We start from the raw sequence: 18,318 nt of genomic DNA, 5'->3' as shown, positions 1-18,318 counted from the left end.
AGCAGAGTCTCCTTGCTGTCTATATTCTCTAGTGTAAAAAGAATTGGGATATAGCAAAACTACAACAACTACAGACGGGTGACGAAAAGGAAAAATCTGAATAAATGAGCAGAGAAACATATCGAATGCAGATGCTTCGATACAGGCATAGTGCATGATATAATTAAGCAATTAACATCCTGTCATGCTCTGTGGCATGTTTAAAAATGCTGAGCAGGCCCAGCTGACCCCAATTTTGGATCAGGATGGCAAGAGGAAAAGATCTAAGAAACTTTAAAAGATGGTTCATTACTGGGGTCCGGATGGCAGGAGCTTCAGACACTAAGACTGCTCAGACTGCATTTAGATCTATGGGAAAAAAATCTCTAAATTTTGGTTGAAAGCGCACATTCAACGACCATGATGCTCGTGCAGGAGAGCGGCTCTTCCTCAGGTAGACATTGATGATTCAGTGAAAAGATGAAAAAGGAAAAAAAAGATGGTTGTACTAATGTGCACTTATGCATTCATGCTTTATAAGACCTGCCAGGATTAATTAAAAATATGTTTACTTTCTGAATCCAGCAGTTCCAACAGTCAATGCCCTTGAAAAACTGTTCAGCACTCTGAATACTGCACACAAGCAGTATTGCGTACTACAACCCCTCACCCAACCTTCATATCAAATATATATTTTATGTGATTTAATTTAATAATAGCATAAATGTTGCATCGCTACCTTTTCCCTTATTAATGAATGCGGTATATGAAAGGTACACTCGCTGTGGACGTGTTCACCCTGGACCCTCAGAGCCCGCAGCTCTGGGAGAGAGAGCGCGTGGGAGAGAGCGCGGGGCACGCAGGTGTCTTGGCCGCTAATGAAAGCGACTGTGTCCGCGCAGCCACAGAGACACACGGGCAGCGGGTGAAGTTCAGCTCTCGCGTCATCAGCCCCCACACAAGGACACCTGCTCGCTCCGCGCTGATAGCGGGAGAGGTATTCGCTGGCAGCGGCCCAGCACAGCCCAGCACAGCCCAGCGCAGTCCTCACCTCCCAGCCAGCTGCACAGGGAGATTCCTGAGCTGCGCTATCTGAGGAGGTCACAGTTTACTGGAGTGGCTCAGTTCCAGCATGCTCTTGGTGAATTCGTAAGGACATATAGAATTCACTATGAAATGAAAGCGACTCTACATCATCACACTGCAGTCTAATGCTGGGGCAAAACAGCTCCACCTCCTCAGCTCCTCTCAGCCTCTGCACTCCCTGCTTATTATTATTATTATTATTATTATTATTGCCACAGTATGCCATGTGACTTAATTAGTCTGCATTGCTTGTATCTGGCATGCTGCTCCCAACACCACTCTTAAGACCTTGTCAGCAAAGTCAGCGCTGGCGGCAGGAGAAATGTGGAGAAATGTGGAGAAATGTGGAGACGTGTTTGTTTTCCTTTTAACGTGACGTGCCTGGAATACTGTGCCTTGCAGCTGTTTCATTTATAATCTCATCTCAGGTTATTAAATTAAAACAGCATATTTATGCTGGTACTAAAACTCACTTGAATTACAATGTGGTAACTGAGTGAGGTTATTAATTTAGAACAAAACTGATCACGTATATACATATTGAACACTATATTCTGTTATATATTGGCTTGTATTTCAATTTGTATTTTAGAATGTGTAGTGTAGTTAGATTGGCATTTGCAATGACATGGTAGAGATATATACAGTGAGCTCCATGATGTTTTGGACAAAGGCACATTTTTTCTTGATTAGGCTCTGTACTCCACAATTTCAGATCTGTAATCACACAATTCACACCCGCTTAAAGTGCAGATTCCAAGATTTATTACGTGGTATTTCTTGACACTTCACCAGTTCCACCATACAGAAATTACAACACTTTGTGTAAATACCCCCCACCCCCCATTTCAGAGCACCATAATAATCAGTTAGGTGCACTCACTTGCTTCCTTAGTGCAGGTTCAAGAGAGCTTTCAGTCTCCAGTTTTGATTTCAGCCATTTTATTGCCTTTGGAGTCTGTTATTGGCATTTATCTACATGAAGACCAATGAAAGTAAAGGAAGCCCGCGGCTGAGAATTTTTTTTTTTAAAGAGCCTTAAACTCACCAAGATCAACTGTGCAGAACATCGTTAAGAAGAGTGAGCACTGGTGAGCTCAAAATGTATAAAATACCCTGAAGCCCAACTGAATTACAATCTAAAATTGAGGAGTACAGAGTCAAATCTAGAAAATATCTGTCCCAAATATTATGGAGCTAACTGTATATTTTTTAAAAAGTGTGTTAGATTTTTAAAAATGATCTCATTAACAAAAAGTACCTATAAATAAAAGTACCATTTCAAAATTTGGTGCCAGCATGCAAGTGAATGGGCTGAATAAAATCATAAAATCATCCGCATACTGTAGGTTTGCATTCAATCTGGGGTTCTGCAGTGCACATATTGTATTCTGTGTTGGTGCGGCTGAATTATGGATCATAACCCGCCAGGGCTGCTTAGTGTGCGGCCATGTCCTACACCAGGCTGGTGCTGAGTTAGCACAGCGGACAGCACTCCTGCCTGCTCTCATTTAAAATGCATCCTGACCACACCCTTTCTCTACCCTCACATGTCTGTTATGGGCGGTTTGAGACTATTCAAGCATATAAAGTATACTGCACACACGTGTTAGTTAGCAAATCAATGCAGCTGGTGGCAACTGCATAATGAACTGAAGCGACTTACTGAACTGGATGTTAATTTCCTTTATCTGTGCATCATTAGATAGCCTGGATCAAAAAATATCAATATCAATATCAATGTGAATATCAATATCCCTCTAGCTTGAACTTGATGTTAAATGATGTTCGTGTTCAAATTATTTCTATAAATTTCTACCTGTAGTATTTTCCCGTATTTATTGTTAGTCATTGTCGGAGTTGTAAATGTATTTGCTGTTTTACATTCTGCACAAACACGGATCCAGAGTCATTCTTCGGATTCTTCCCTCAGCATTTATTTATACGGTAATTTAACAATAATTAAATTGTTTCCTGCAGAGCAATCCAATTTTCTGCCAGACACCCCCCGAGGCTGTTATTGAAATTCCCTGTCATTTTCAAGACTTGCCATGGGGTACCATTATATACCTCATAAGTGCTAAAGTTCATTATTATGATGGCTGCACAGGTATATTCCCTGCTCTGATGCTAGCCTTTGTTCACATGTAAAAATATTCTGTTTTCCCGAGACACCTGCCCTTTGTACAGAAGGTGAAATATTCGGTTGTCTTTTCACGGTCAATTTGCATGGTTCACACGAAATGGCAGATCCATCAGAAGCCTCTGGAATCCCAGGTCCCCCTGGACTCTGCTCCTGCTGAGACAGAGAAAGAATGAACCTTTTCAGACTGCTCCCTCTCTTCTAAGAAACAAGCATCACTACTGTCCACATAGTACCACTAGTGCCTTTATCTCCAGCCAGGTGGGTGGAAAAGCAACTCAGGGCTTTTGACTTCCAGCTTTTCTTTGGAAAGCGTTTCCTGGTTTACTAAGGACAGTGTAACAAAGTGGCATCCACAGTAAAAAAAAAAATAATAATAATACAAACCCTGTTAGCAATTATCTGCTGCAGCAGAGGATACAGAAAAACAGTGAGTAACTCCTTAGTTTCAGACAGGAGGGCCAGGATGTATGTGACTAATACTGTAAAAACCAGTAGAGTGAAAAGATCTGTTATCTGCCTGCTTTTTTATTTGTTAGTGTGCAGGTAAATGCTAAGACAATTGTGTGTTTGTGGAGGCGTTGCTGCCCGCTGTGTTATCTTAGAGATTTGTGCTCCTTCATTTAAAAAGTTTAGTATTCAAACTTTTAGCTTTAGTATTCAACTCATTTAAAAAGTTGAATACTAAAGCTATAAAACTACGCAGTGGCGTAGTTAAGGCTATGCAGTGTCGCAGAGTAAACGGTCGTGGGGCACTGCAGAACATGCTGGTGTGGGAGTTATTCCAAGACAAGCGCAGAATGTCATCCCTCCCTCTGGTGATGTGATTCATGCACAGAGAGGACTTGTACAGTTAGTGTGTTTTAAATGCCAGTACAGCTCGTAGCCATTTCACTGGAAACAGCAGCATGCTCTCCCCACACCATTTCCCCCTAATGCAGGAGTCAGGGGCTGAGCCTTAATTATGATGATGAAGGTCATTAAGTGCCACAGTGCCACCCCCACAGGCAGCTGGCCCCAGTCAGTGCGGGCACCGGGCGGGTTTGATCCAGGGCAGTGGTGCCCAATCAGGCGCCACAAGCGCCACTTTCCTTGAGTGAGCTGCACAGCAGCCCAGTTTTCATGTGGAGGCAAATTTTTGGCAGCCCAATTTTCGGCTAAATTATTTTCTGGTTTTTATTATGCTTTCATCCAGCTATATGTTTTACTATTGGTATATAAGTATTACTATCTGCATATTATTATTACTATCTGCATATTATTATTACTATCGGTGTATTATTATTGCTATTGATATATTATTATTACTATCGGAGTATTATTATTGCTATCAGAGTATTATTATTACTATCGGAGTATTATTATTGCTATTGATATATTATTATTACGATCTGTGTATTATTATTACTATCGGAGTATTATTATTACTATCTGTGTATTATTATTACTATCTGCATATTATTATTACTATTGATATATTATTATTACTATCTGTGGATTATTATTACTATCTGCATATTATTATTACTATCGGAGTATTATTATTACTATCTGTGTATTATTATTACTATCTGCATATTATTATTGCTATCGATATATTATTATTACGATCTGTGTATTATTATTACTATCTGCATATTATTATTACTATTGATATATTATTATTACTATCTGTGGATTATTATTACTATTGGAGTATTATTATTACTATTGGAGTATTATTATTATTACTATCTGGGTATTATTATTACTATTGGTATATTAATATTACTATCGGAGTATTATTATTACTATCTGCATATTATTATTACTATTGGCGTATTAGTATTGCTATTGATATATTATTATTACTATCTGTGTATTATTATTACTATCGCTGTATTATTAATACTGTTGATATATTATTATTACTATCTGTGTATTATTATTATTATCTGCATATTATTATTACTATTGGCGTATTATTATTGCTATTGATATATGATTATTACTATCTGCATATTGTTATTACTATGTGCATATTATTATTACTATGTGCATATTATTATTACTATCTGTGTATTATTATTACTATCGCTGTATTATTAATACTATCAGAGTATTATTATTACTATCTGTGTATAATTATTACTGTTGATATATTATTATTACTATCGGAGTATTATTATTACTATTGATATATTATTATTACTATCTGTGTATTATAATTACTATCTACATATTATTATTACTATTGGTATATTATTATTACTATTGGCGTATTATTATTGCTATTGATATATTATTATTACTATCTGCATATTGTTATTACTATGTGCATATTATTATTACTATCTGTGTATTACTATTACTATTGCTGTATTATTAATACTATCAGAGTATTATTATTACTATCTGTGTATTATTATTACTGTTGATATATTATTATTACTATCTGTGTATTATTATTACTATCTGTGTAGTATTAGTACTATCGCTATATTATTATTAATATCGATGTATTATTATTATTACTATTGGTATATTATTATTACTCTCTGAGTATTATTATTACTTTTGGTATTTTATTATTACTATCGGAGTATTATTTTATTATCTGCGTATTATAATTACTATCTGCGTATTATTATTATTATTATCTGCATATTATAATTACTATTGGCCAGCGCCACTGTCAGAAGGGACTCTGTCACTGGCCCATTCAGGCTACCCTTGGCCTCGGAGCCTGGATTGTGAAGGCCGATCCCGCCGCTGGAATTGGCAGGGTGAGGATCAGCCTGCTGTCTCCGGGCTTTTGTTTGGGAAGAGCAACATGGCCGCTGGGGGTACAGCCTGTTGCATCCCACAGGGTTCAGGCTCTGCACATACACACATGTTTGTATGGTAGGGGTGGCAATGCATGCAGAACCCTGCCATTGTACCTTTGAACAAGATACTTAACCTGCACTGCTTCAGTATATATCCAGCTGTGTAAATGGAGGCAGTGTGCATGCTGTGTAAATGGAGGCAGTGTGCATGCTGTGTAAATGGAGGCAGTGTGCATGCTGTGTAAATGGAGGCAGTGTGCATGCTGTGTAAATGGAGGCAGTGTGAATGCTGTGTAAATGGAGGCAGTGTGAATGCTGTGTAAATGGAGGCAGTGTGAAAGCTGTGTAAAAGTTGTGTGAGTCGTTCGGGATAAGAATGTCTGCTAGATGCCTGTAATGTAATGGAGGAGAGTCTGCACACTGTACCTCCAAAAAGATAACCAGATAAATCAAGATAATCAAGATGAATTTACAAATGTCCTGAGAAAAATATACACACACATACACAGATATGAAATAATTACTGCTTTCAACAATCTACAACTATTCATTTAATCTGCATAGCTTTGAAACCTAAACTTTCCGCTGCCTGTTTAAAACAGTATTCAGTTGGTGCACCTGCAGGAAATTATTTGCTACAATGAAGCAACTGGCAATGCTTATACATGCAGCTGCTTGAACTAAATCATTTTTTTGCTTCAGAGGATTTGAAGTCCTGATGCCTGTGGTTCGCAGGGTGCAGAGAGCAGAACCATGAACGATGCTTTCAAATCGCTGAGCTTGCACAACGGTTCTCAGCACGCTTCCAAACAGAAGACTTGATGGGTAAAATAACTGATAAACTTTCACTCTCTCCTTAACTTTCACCTTTTCTCTGTCCACCTTTCACATGCTCCTTGGCACTATCCACGTGTGACCTTGAAGGGGGTGTTCCCTGCAATCCTATCGTATAACCTGCTTCTTATCTCTCTCGCCTGTCCTTCAGCCATGCTATAAAGCCATGTGCTCTCCCAGGCTAGCATCTCTGACGGACATCATGCTGCCTGCAGTGGTGAAGCTTTGCTGTGCGATATCATACCCACATGCACGAAGCATGGCAGGTACGGGACGTCCATACAATCATCATAGAGGCACTTAAAGATTTCTGCATCCAGGAAAAGAAAATCATTCTAGAGGCAAATTTCTGCATCCAAGAAAAGAAAATCATTCTCAAAGATGTTAGTTTAAAAAGAGTAGGCAAATCATTTTTAATGAAATAGCTTCTGCATGTATGTAGCATTGATTTGGTATAGATAGGAGGTAATTTTTAAGAAGTATATTTTCCCCTTTGTTGTTTTCCCCTTCGTTGTATAGGTTTGAAAAGAACAGCCATGGCAGCCATAGGCCAAGAGATAGCTCACATGAAGAAAGGCGGTCACATCTTCCTCCCGGACTGGGCAAGTCAGCTGAAGTGGCCTGGAAATGTGAACCATGGAGGTGAGTCCAACACTTTAACAGCATAACCGTGCTCAGCTGCCTGACCTGACTCACCCCGATGTATTTTTACATAAGCATGCCAGAAAAGGCTTCATGCACTCACCGTTTAATTACAGCGCTGAGGATGAAAGACGAGAGAACGAGCAGACCGGTCGGCCTGAGGGAGGAGGAGGTGGCTTACCTGAAGCAAGGGCAGGAAGCACTGCAGAAGGCCCTGGAGATTGTGCAGGACCAGGCTGGATGGAAAAGGGAAACATCACAGGTAGAATGGACATTGATATTTGTAATAATGCATGTTTTTATTTTACTAATTCATCCTTTCCTCTGTTTTAATGAGGACAGTAATCAGCATCAGTCCAGTCATCCATTTTCATATGATCTTGAAAATCTTTCATATCAAGATTCTGTTTTGATAATCCACTCAGACCATTAATTATGATTTAGTGGGGCTTTCACATTTTTCAGAATGCAAAGATAAAAATTAAGAACATTTTGACATAATATATCAATTTCAAATGGTTTTGTTTTTATGAGTTTTGAAGTTCCTTTTATATGGATGCCACACTGAATGACTGCAGTATCAGCAATTGGATTACCTTTTTTCCTGATTGGATTAGTTTTTTTCCTAATCCTGATTGAAGTGGAAAAGGAAGTTAACTGTAGCTGCCCATCCACAACAGATGTTTTTTTTTAAATATTGCAGATCCAGATTTAGTCATCTGCATTCATTTAGATCTTTGGATCAGAATCATCTTTTGAAAAAGCAAAAGAAAATCATTCCAGTTGAATTTATCACAAATTTTAAGATGTGGGATAACAGAATGTGATTTATTTTGATCCTGAGTACAAGTTTTGGAAATCTGGAACTAGGTCTGATTCCACTTGAAATGTTATCTCTCAGGAAAATGGGGATGTGATCTACAGTAAGGTTCTTCCTGGAGCTCAGAAAGTCTTCAGGCTGGAAGCTGTCTTAGACGCCTCCCCAGAAGAGCTGTACGATCACCTGTTTGTGAAAGTTGAAGAGATGAATCAGTGGAACCCAAACATCAAGCAAATTAAAGTAAGTTTTTCTTCATTTTAATACTTACCTGTGACCGTCTTTGCATTCTCCGGAGGGCACTTTCAGAAATGACAGCTATTTCTAGGAGTTATTTTGGACAAAACATTGACTCATTTGCTATCAGACAGAAGCAGAACTTCCTTGCCATGTCCTCCAGTGTCCTTGTGGCTCATAGTTCTTCCTGTTTGAGGCTCTGTTCACATCATACGAATGCTCCATCGAGTTCCGTTTGATTATCATTCCTGCTGTTAAGCATGTTTGCCTATTTATGTATTTGTAATCCGTACTGTAAATTACCAATTCAAATCTGTCCCAAGTCATGACATTCCTGATTTCTAAACTGTTTTCAAACAGTGACCATGTTTGTTCTTTGTTTTTTTCGGCAGGTGCTGAAGCATGTTGGCAGAGACACCATGGTTACACACGAGGTCTCTGCGGAGACAGCAGGTAATCTGATTGGCCAGCGGGACTTCCTGAGCGTCAGACACAGCTACAAACACGAGTCCTGCATCTACTTAGCCGGTGGGGCCACACAGCTGGAGTCCTTCCAACCCCAAAAAGGGTTTGTGAGGTATGATCCGCTATCATCCCCAACAGATGTCATTCCAGCAGCAAAAGCAAAACAAATCTACATGTCTAAGTAATGACATGGAATGCATGGAATGGTAATTAATGGATTCTACAGCTGGCATTAAAGCCTCTTTAATTAATGATAAAATCTTCTTAACAAACTAATACAGATTTAGGATTAGAAAACACATTCTATATTATTAGGCTGGCAAGGCTACAAATTAATACACCACACATGTAAAGGTTTTTTAAAAAAAATAAACTGTTGAAGCAGTGTTTTGGTTTCTCTTGTGCAGAGCTGAAGACGGACCAACCTGCATAATCATACAGGCAGATGGAGTCAGCTCTGACAGGAGTCGATTCACTTGGCTTTTAAACATGGACCTGAAGGTAGGTCAACCTCCAATATATATATAAACAAAATGGTGCACACCCAAATAAATGTCAGAGAGGTGGAGACTAGCAGAGTGTAAATAATAAGATATCAGAGACGCACACTCCTCATGAAGGCATGTTTTGCTGAAACATTAGTCAGTAAAACAAAGCAAGGAGGAACTCCATCTATACAAATACAAACTGAGAGAGATGACAAGCACAAATGCCCAGGCTTTTTTTTCTTTTTCTTATTGCTGCATATAAACCCCCTACTGTCCAAATCAAAAATTTACACGAGAAGACAAATACTTTCTCAGCAGTTGTGCCAAAGATATCAAAGAAGTGTTAAATCTTTCTGCCAAAGATATAACTAAAGACTCAGAATCCAAATATTTAATATTTGAGTCAGTAATTTGTCAAAGTAATTTAAACAAAGAGTGCCAATGCTTATCATAGGAACTAAATGCCTCTTTTGTTCATCAGAAGGGGGCACACATTTCAGGGAAAACAATACATTTAAAAACGGGTCCTGACAGCCGCTCTAACCGCCAGACTATTAAACCAAAAGCTGATGCGTTTCAGAACGCGCTTTGGTTGGACAAACTAGCTCAGCGGGTTGCTGTCCTGAACTATTTTTCTTCTTGTATTTAATGTTGGCAGTCTGATTCCATTTGTTTGTGGACTGAGTCATAAAACACTGATTAGGTGATACTGTCCAGAAGGGAGGTGAGAGGTGTTTAATGCTAATTTGTGATTTAGATCAGCTATAGGTTCTCTGACAGAAGGTCTTACGATAATTACAGCGATGTAGCACCCAGTAATCTTGACGGTTCCTGACACAATGCCAAGCTGTGTTGAGAACAAGATATTTGGCGCTACACAATGCAACAGGACCTTTTTAATTGACAGTTCTAAAAATACAAGGCACGCAGCACGCATATTTCCTTCTGAAGTCTCATCGCTGTTTTTTTAGGGATGGATTCCGAAGTCCATTGTTAATCAGGCGTTGCCACGAGCGCAGACGGAGTTCACATGGCATCTGCGCCGGCATCTGGCGGAGCAGTCGCAGTCCAGACGTGCGCAATCCCGGAGAAACGTCCTCGCCACACGTCTCTGAAAACAGCGGGAGTCCGCTTTCATCACGAGCTGGCGCGCGAGAGAGCAGCTCGCTCCAAAGCCGAATGAAAGCAGACCTCCAGGCTGCAGAAAACTCTGAACAACACGCGACGACGCGTAGATCGCCTGGCAACCCTTCCGCTGTCTGAATGATACACTTCTCATAATATAGGAAATAATGTCATGCTACACAAACCTCAGGTCTCTTATGTTTCAGTTTCTTACGTTGCTCTGTTTACTAATGTATGACACTACTGTTGATCCTGAATTTATTTTACTCAAATAAATTGAGACTTATGTCAGTAAAATGAGTGGCCTACAGTACATCCTTTTAAATATCTTGCTATAAATTATTGCTGGCAAAATGGCAGGTGGGCTGTGTGGTTACTTTTCATCCATCCATCTATCCATTATTTATACTCATTGATTCCTGGTCAGGGTCACAGGGGGTGTTGGAGCCTATCACAGAGTGCATTGGGCAAGTGGTTATTTTCATGATATTTTAAAGACAGAATTACTCCACACAATGTATGTGGCTTTGCATGCAGTAAATGTGATGAAATTGTATTTGTTTCAAATTAAAGTTGTTAAAATTAAAAATGACTTCATTCATGTAACTAAATATTAGAGAGAGCAAAGCATGTAATGTAACTTCCAGTGTGTCATGAGGAGATTGCATCAGAATGCTGAGTCCATGCTCAGTGTTTCAGTGGAAACATCCAGTTTTTCAAAGGCTTGCCCACACCAGTAAGTGCACTGTTTTTGACTAATTATACTGATACAGTAATTGATGTAAGCCAATGACAAATTGTATAGTTCTTAAAACTGGCAACATATCTGCAGTTTCCACAGATAATGAACCTGCTGTGAAAGTTTTCTGTGAGTTCTGCATCTGTTTCCCGACTAATAATTCACAAAAGTTTTCACATTCCCGCCAGCACTCCAAAAGCACAGGTACAGATGGGTTCCTCATCCTACTTTTTGTTTAAACAGATACCTTGTCGATTTTTCTACCATTTTGAAATTTAATAAATATTAACATTTAAAGCTCATTCAGGTATATACAGAACTATACAGAACACTCAGTGGCGCTGTGAACCACCAGACAGGGAGGAAATAATGTTCAGCCAAGCATGGCTGACATTCAATCAACCACACGCTCCAGACTCCAAGCTCTTCTGTATTTTCCCATTACATTATACTTTAAATTACATGGTTTGCTGTTAATTCTTTTCATAGGCTGCTGAAATTTACACTATATACAATTTTACTTGGAAAATATATCAGTTAAAAAAATATGAGAATATTTTTAAAAGCATATGCAAGTTCCACAAAAGCAGTATGCATGCTACAGTAGGGAGTGAGGAGGACAGGCATTCACTGGTGTTTTAGTCTTTAGGGCAGGGTATTGAGGACAGTCTCCTGGAAGCAGATTTTGTAAAAACACATCATCAATAAAGCACCAAAAGGTGGGGTTACATAGGTCCCTGTCACAAGTGACATGGCATCTATACATCACAGCTTCCACAAAAGATATTACGTTCATACCACACATATTCACAACGTAAGTACAACAGTAGTTCTGATGCACTCAAAATAGGTTAACAACTGTACAAGGGTCAAAAAGGAAATGTTAACAAATGCAGTCATCATTATATTTTTGCATGTCTTGTAGTCCTTTTAGTTTACAGCACCTTAATTTTATATTTCATTCCATTTATTAATTAAAGCAGAGAATGCATTGCAATGCAGTATTTGTGCATTTAGTTTACTCTGCTTCTTTTTTCGAGGTAACCATTACTGGTCTAAGTCCACTGGCATCAAAATAGTTTCACTTGCAGCACCTGGTTGAAAGTCCACAAAGCAATTCATCAGGAAGTTGTTGGAAAGGTGAGGATAAGTCTGTGGGTGCGCTCACTGCGAGAGAGAGAGGAAGGTGGACCCCGCTCATGTCTCCAGGGGCAGGGCTGTGTGAGTCCGGGCCCTCTCAGGCTCAGCATCTTCCCTTCTTGACCTGGTGACGCCCGTGGAGGCTAAAGTGCTGTTCTGACCGGAGTCTGAGGTAAGCTGTCGCGGGGGGGCCCTCGGCCGGGGAGGTAGAGTCTGCATGGTGCCGGAGCCCGGGCCCTCAGCCAGGGGGGGGTCACCTGCTGGGCCCTCAGCCAGGGGGGGGTCACCTGCTGGGCCCTCAGCCAGGGGGGGGTCACCTGCTGGGCCCTCAGCCAGGGGGGGGTCACCTGCTGGGCCCTCAGTCAGGGGGGGGTCACCTGCTGGGCCCTCAGTCAGGGGGGGGTCACCTGCTGGGCTCTGAGTCAGGGGGGGGTCCCTGGCAGTGCGCTCAGTCAGGGGGGGGTCACCTGCTGGGCTCTGAGTCAGGGGGGGGTCCCTGGCAGTGCGCTCAGTCAGGGGGGGGTCACCTGCTGGGCTCTGAGTCAGGGGGGGGTCCCTGGCAGGGCGCTCAGTCAGGGGGGGGTCACCTGCTGGGCTCTGAGTCAGGGGGGGGTCCCTGGCAGGGTGCTCAGTCAGGGGGGGGGGCCTGGCAGGATGCTCAGTCAGGGGGGGGTCACCTGCTGGGCTCTGAGTCAGGGGGGGGTCCCTGGCAGGGCTGTGAGTCAGGGGGGGGTCCCTGGCAGGGCGCTCAGTCAGGGGGGGGTCCCTGGCAGGGTGCTCAGTCAGGGGGGGGTCCCTGGCAGGGCGCTCAGTCAGGGGGGGGTCCCTGGCAGGGCGCTCAGTCAGGGGTGGGGCCCTGGCAGGGCGCTCAGTCAAACCCTGGTCGCTTGCAGCTGGGGGTCCAGCGGACTTCAGGCTGGGAGTGGCCTGGTCGCTTGCAGCTGGGGGTCCAGCGGACTTCAGGCTGGGAGTGGGGACAGTCGGGCCTTGCACGGTCGAAAGAAGCCGTCCGGAAGACTCCGTGGTGGTCTGAGGGGGACTCTGAGTGGCCAGGGTAAGAGTTGCCTCTGGTAGTGGGACGGAACTGGGCGGGACAGGACCCGTGGAATTAGGCATCGCCGTGGTGGACTTGTTGAGGTTGGCGGTTGGTGTAGTGGAGTCCAGGATCCGGCTGCAGGACTCGCAGCACAGCTTGTTGTAGCCTGGAATGGAGCAGTAGCGAGCCAGCACCTCCATCTGGCAGAATATGGATTTATCACCCAGACAGGCGTCATCTGCGTGGAGAAGAATCAACCAACAAACACATTACACCAAGACAAGCTTCATCTGCGTAGAGAAGAATCAACCAATAAACACATTACACCAAGACCAGCTTCATCTGCATGGAGAAGAATCAACAAATAAACACATTACACCAAGACAAGCTTCATCTGCACTGTCCATCTGAGGGTACTTACTTGAGGATATTTTATTCACAAGGTTGTCAGGGATGACCTGGGATAAGAGTTCATCCTTTATGGACCCATTCACAAACAGGTCTGCGCTGGAGGAGGGCAATATTAACTGCCCTAAGGACAGAAAAGGGACATTATTTTAGAGATTACCCACCCTAGTACCAACAATCTTTTTTTTTTTATCACACTATATTTTCATACAGGCCTGCTGGATTACTATAGTATATGATTTGTGCAGCACATGCTGAATTACTTAATGGCAATAGTATATACAGTAAAACATTCTGTGTAGATTTTGTAAAAATAAAAAAAGATTATATAAACACAACCTGTTTCCTTGTTACTGTAAGAAAATGGAGAATTCTCACTGCAGTCTGCAGTGAAGTTTTCAGTTATTTATAACACAAAACCAAATAGAAGCCTGCTCCTTTCATTAAAACCGCTTCTGTTCCTTTTCCTAAATGTCTCCCATTCATGTCCAGACAACTCCCATTTTAGCCTCTATTTTAAGGCAACAACTGAATACTTTCAGAAACCTCCAAAGAGAGTGGATCCCACCCTTTCAGCAGGAAGTGGTACGAAACTCTGGAGGAAGGTCTGCCAGGAGCTGCCCTCTCTGGGGCTCCTGAGGAGGGAGCTGTGTGGGACTGGACTCCTCCTGAGGAGGGAGCTGTGTGGGGCTGGACTCCTCCTGAGGAGGGAGCTGTGTGGGGCTGGACTCCTCCTGAGGAGGGAGCTGTGTGGGGCTGGACTCCTCCTGAGGAGGGAGCTGTGTGGGGCTGGACTCCTCCTGAGGAGGGAGCTGTGTGGGGCTGGACTCCTCCTGAGGAGGGAGCTGTGTGGGGCTGGACTCCTCCTGAGGAGGGAGCTGTGTGGGGCTGGACTCCTCCTGAGGAGGGAGCTGTGTCCCTTTTCCTCCCAGACAAAGAAAGCCGTCAAACGGCAGGTTCGGATTACAGTCTGGCCGGGAGAATAACAAACAACAAACACTCCAAAATCAAAAATGTTTTTCACTAATCCCAGTTCGGCCTTGGATCAGCCCATTGGCTCATTCCTTTACCAAAGGAGCAGCAGCACACTGTGAAAATTTCAGGAAAATTGACCGAAGTGATTATAAACAGCGGAGGAGATATTTTCATTCCCAAAGTGGTTCAGTTCAGTGGTGCCAACCTCAGGTCACCCCAGGGTCACCCCAGCCGAGGCTGGGTTTTAAAACAGCCCTTTGATCAGGTAATGTTGTTGAAACCGTGTTTATAAGTTCTTTCAGAATTGCTTGTCATTTTTCTTGCTGCCATCAACTTTTTGACAATTAAAAAGTTATGGGTAAAAAAGTTATTTTGCTCACATTTGACCCAAACAAGATTCTACTTGGAATCTACTCCCAACTCCACCACACCCCACCCCCACCACCACACACACAAACAATGTGCTCTCTCTCTCTCCCTCTCCCTCTCTCTGTCCCTCTCTCTCTCTCTCTCCCTCTCTCTCCATGCCTTTATTAATATAAAGTTATTTTTTAAATCCCAAGCAATTTATTTAGGAATAAATTATCTAATATTAGCCTATTTCAGATAACATATATTCACCTTTTGTCTTCATCGTAACAAATATAATAGATGAATTTTGACTATTTCCTATTGAAAACAAGTGGTATGATGTGAATTAAATATGGTCTTGGGTCCACAAAATACAAGAGTATATGCTAGGGTTTTCAATGAATAATAAGTTTGTGGTGAGGCAGATGAATATCATTGTTTTGTAAGTGCTTTGTAATGTTAAAACCTGTCAGATGAAATTTGACTCGGTAGCACAAAAGGCATGTACCAATTTCTAACACAACATGAAGGCTGAAACAGTCATGGTTCAGTACAGGTTGGGGACGTGGATGGGAACACAAATTGGGACAGAAAATCAGCGCAAACACCAAGGTCCCCAAAGACAAGTTCGTGCCCAAACACTGCAGCATGTCATCAAATAAACCCTCCAAACTTATTGTGTGGCATTTCAGAAGAAATAATGAGAAAGCTTGTCAAAACAGAGATGAAAGGGAAAATCGATTTGTACCTGGACAGGGTGCCAATTTGCAGATTAGCACGGTTTCGGGCCTCTCTGCCTCACACTGGCCCAGGCTGCTGTCGCTGGAGCGGCACACGACCTGCCGCTGCTGAATTCCCTCCCCACAGCTGACTGAGCACTACAGCACAGGAGCGGGAAACGGGTAAGGCCAGGACGCTCTGAGACCAGGCCCCAGACCAGGCCCCAGACCAGGCCCCAGACCAGCCCAGAGACCAGCCCAGAGACCAGGCCTGAGACCAGCCCAGAGACCAGGCCCGAGACCAGGCCCCAGACCAGGCCCCAGACCAGGCCCCAGACCAGGCCCCAGACCAGGCCAGAGACCAGGCCAGAGACCAGGCCCGAGACCAGCCCAGAGACCAGGCCCGAGACCAGGCCCGAGACCAGGCCAGAGACCAGGCCCGAGACCAGCCCTGAGACCAGGCCCGAGACCAGGCCAGAGACCAGGCCCCAGACCAGGCCTGAGACCAGGCCCCAGACCAGGCCCCAGACCAGGCCCCAGACCAGGCCCCAGACCAGGCCCCAGACCAGGCCCCAGACCAGGCCCGAGACCAGCCCAGAGACCAGCCCAGAGACCAGGCCAGAGACCAGGCCCGAGACCAGCCCTGAGACCAGGCCCGAGACCAGGCCAGAGACCAGGCCCCAGATCAGGCCTGAGATCAGGCCCCAGACCAGGCCCCAGACCAGGGCCCCAGACCAGGCCCCAGACCAGGCCCAAGACCAGCCCAGAGACCAGCCCAGAGACCAGGCCAGAGACCAGGCCAGAGACCAGGTCAGAATCGCTCTGGAGACCAGGCCTGAGTCAGCTCACAGAAAAAGGCTGCTATCAATAGCTGCTAAGTGCAGAGAGGCTTGAGGCCTGAGAGAGACCACTGATCTATGTAGCTTTAGGACCGGCAATGTATCTTGGGGATAACAAATTCGCTGGGGTTCGCACACAGACCCACCTGGGACCAGGCACCTGTCCTCCACTGGGCGGGACAGGCGGACCGGTTGCAGGGCCTCCTCATTTCGGGCCGCTCCTGGGTGCAGTACTTGGTGTGGACAGTCCTGGTGGTCCCGTTGTGGAGCGCTTGCACACACTGCACCAGCCTGGACTGGAAGCCCAGCTTTCCACACGTCCGACTGCATGGGCCCCATTCCTGCACCTGCCACCTAGGAAATAACAATACATATTATTATTATAATTATCATTATTATTATTATAAACACACTGATGGCAAGATTACAAAAAAGTCAGCGTACAAGGAACTGTGAAAGAAGCATTTTACGTGCTGTTTAAATTCCCTGCATGTAATAATGAAGCACTAAGTAAAATCATGAATATATGATACGATGCACAATCTCTTAATGTGTTCGCTGTTTACCTGTGTTTGCTTTTTACCTGTGGGAAACTAAGAAAAATCATCCTCGTGTGTACCTTACCCCCTCACACAAAACAAGATGGCATGAAAAAAAGTCTGTGCTTTAACATAGTAGCAAGGAGAAAGGGTTGTTCAGCCAAGAAAAACCATCGCACAGCAGTCTGTAAATCAGATGCGGGGACTGTGTCGCTGTCGGAGAATACGATCCCCCTGGCTGACCCCTGGCTGACCCCGTGGCTGACCCCGCGGCTGACCCCCGGCTGACCCCCCGGCTGACCCCCCGGCTGACCCCGCGGCTGACCCCCGGCTGACCCCGCGGCTGACCCCGCGGCTGACCCCCGGCTGACCCCCGGCTGACCCCCGGCTGACCCTGCGGCTGACCTTGCGGCTGACCCCCGGCTGACCCCCGGGTGACCTTGCGGCTGACCCCTGGCTGACCCCTGGCTGACCCCTGGCTGACCCCCGGCTGACCCCCGGCTGACCCCGCGGCTGACTCACGCCGGCTGGCTGCACTCGTTCATGTTGCAGCGCTTCCGGATCGGTTTGGGCTTCTTCCCGGCGTCGCAGAAGTTCCGGTGAACCAGCCTGCTGTCGCTCTTCCTCCTGCAGCCGTACTTCGTGTACTGGACTCCTGCAGAATCCAGAAAATGTAAAAACTGCATCTTCTGCACTCTACGGTCTATATACAAAACAGTATGAGTTTGAATCAGTTCGGCAAAGTGTGCACTGTGTTCACGATGTCAGTGGTGTTCGTACAGACATTAGGAATAATTTTTTCACGCAGAGAGTAGTCAATGTGTGGAATAGCCTGCCGGGTGACATAGTAGAGGTAGTAACTCTTCGGATTTTCATGACCAGGCTTGATACGATGTTAGATACCATCTAGTCTGTAGATCATCACAGCACTAATTTAGTCAGGAAAATG

The 18,318-nt window shown here is 43.9% G+C and overlaps 2 protein-coding genes across 11 annotated transcripts in view; one reads left to right on the top strand and one right to left on the bottom strand.

The window, feature by feature from the left end:
• The first annotated feature begins 7,030 nt into the window (after positions 1 to 7,030).
• star2 (steroidogenic acute regulatory protein 2) lies at positions 7,031 to 10,678 on the top strand. 3 transcript variants are annotated; one of them, XM_035405812.1, is made up of 7 exons: positions 7,031 to 7,115; positions 7,369 to 7,491; positions 7,608 to 7,753; positions 8,393 to 8,551; positions 8,938 to 9,122; positions 9,418 to 9,511; positions 10,470 to 10,678. In XM_035405812.1, the coding sequence occupies exons 1-7, from the start codon at positions 7,052 to 7,054 to the stop codon at positions 10,611 to 10,613; spliced, it is 915 nt and encodes a 304-aa protein (XP_035261703.1). In that variant the 5' UTR covers positions 7,031 to 7,051; the 3' UTR covers positions 10,614 to 10,678. The 3 variants fall into 3 exon arrangements, with proteins under 3 accessions (XP_035261703.1, XP_035261705.1, XP_035261704.1); XM_035405814.1 differs by lacking the exon at positions 7,031 to 7,115 and adding an exon at positions 7,131 to 7,232; XM_035405813.1 differs by lacking the exon at positions 7,031 to 7,115 and adding an exon at positions 7,131 to 7,247.
• A 939-nt stretch (positions 10,679 to 11,617) lies between these two features.
• LOC118221100 (A disintegrin and metalloproteinase with thrombospondin motifs 14) overlaps positions 11,618 to 18,318 on the bottom strand; it is a 54,545-nt gene continuing 47,844 nt past the window's right edge. For 3 of the 8 annotated variants that reach the window (XM_035405804.1, XM_035405805.1, XM_035405811.1), the window contains 5 exons: positions 17,892 to 18,024; positions 16,977 to 17,184; positions 16,021 to 16,150; positions 13,960 to 14,070; positions 11,618 to 13,776 (listed from right to left, as the gene is read on the bottom strand). In XM_035405804.1, the coding sequence (XP_035261695.1) occupies positions 12,560 to 13,776; positions 13,960 to 14,070; positions 16,021 to 16,150; positions 16,977 to 17,184; positions 17,892 to 18,024 (1,799 nt within the window). In that variant the 3' untranslated portion in view covers positions 11,618 to 12,559. The remainder of the gene's footprint in view (positions 13,777 to 13,959; positions 14,071 to 16,020; positions 16,151 to 16,976; positions 17,185 to 17,891; positions 18,025 to 18,318) is intronic. The other 5 variants (XM_035405808.1, XM_035405810.1, XM_035405806.1 and 2 more) reach the window with 5 other exon arrangements.

Source organism: Anguilla anguilla, chromosome 2, assembly GCF_013347855.1.
Source record: "Anguilla anguilla isolate fAngAng1 chromosome 2, fAngAng1.pri, whole genome shotgun sequence".
In the NCBI taxonomy this organism is placed as follows: domain Eukaryota; kingdom Metazoa; phylum Chordata; class Actinopteri; order Anguilliformes; family Anguillidae; genus Anguilla; species Anguilla anguilla.
This window is presented reverse-complemented; position numbering and strand designations above follow the sequence as displayed.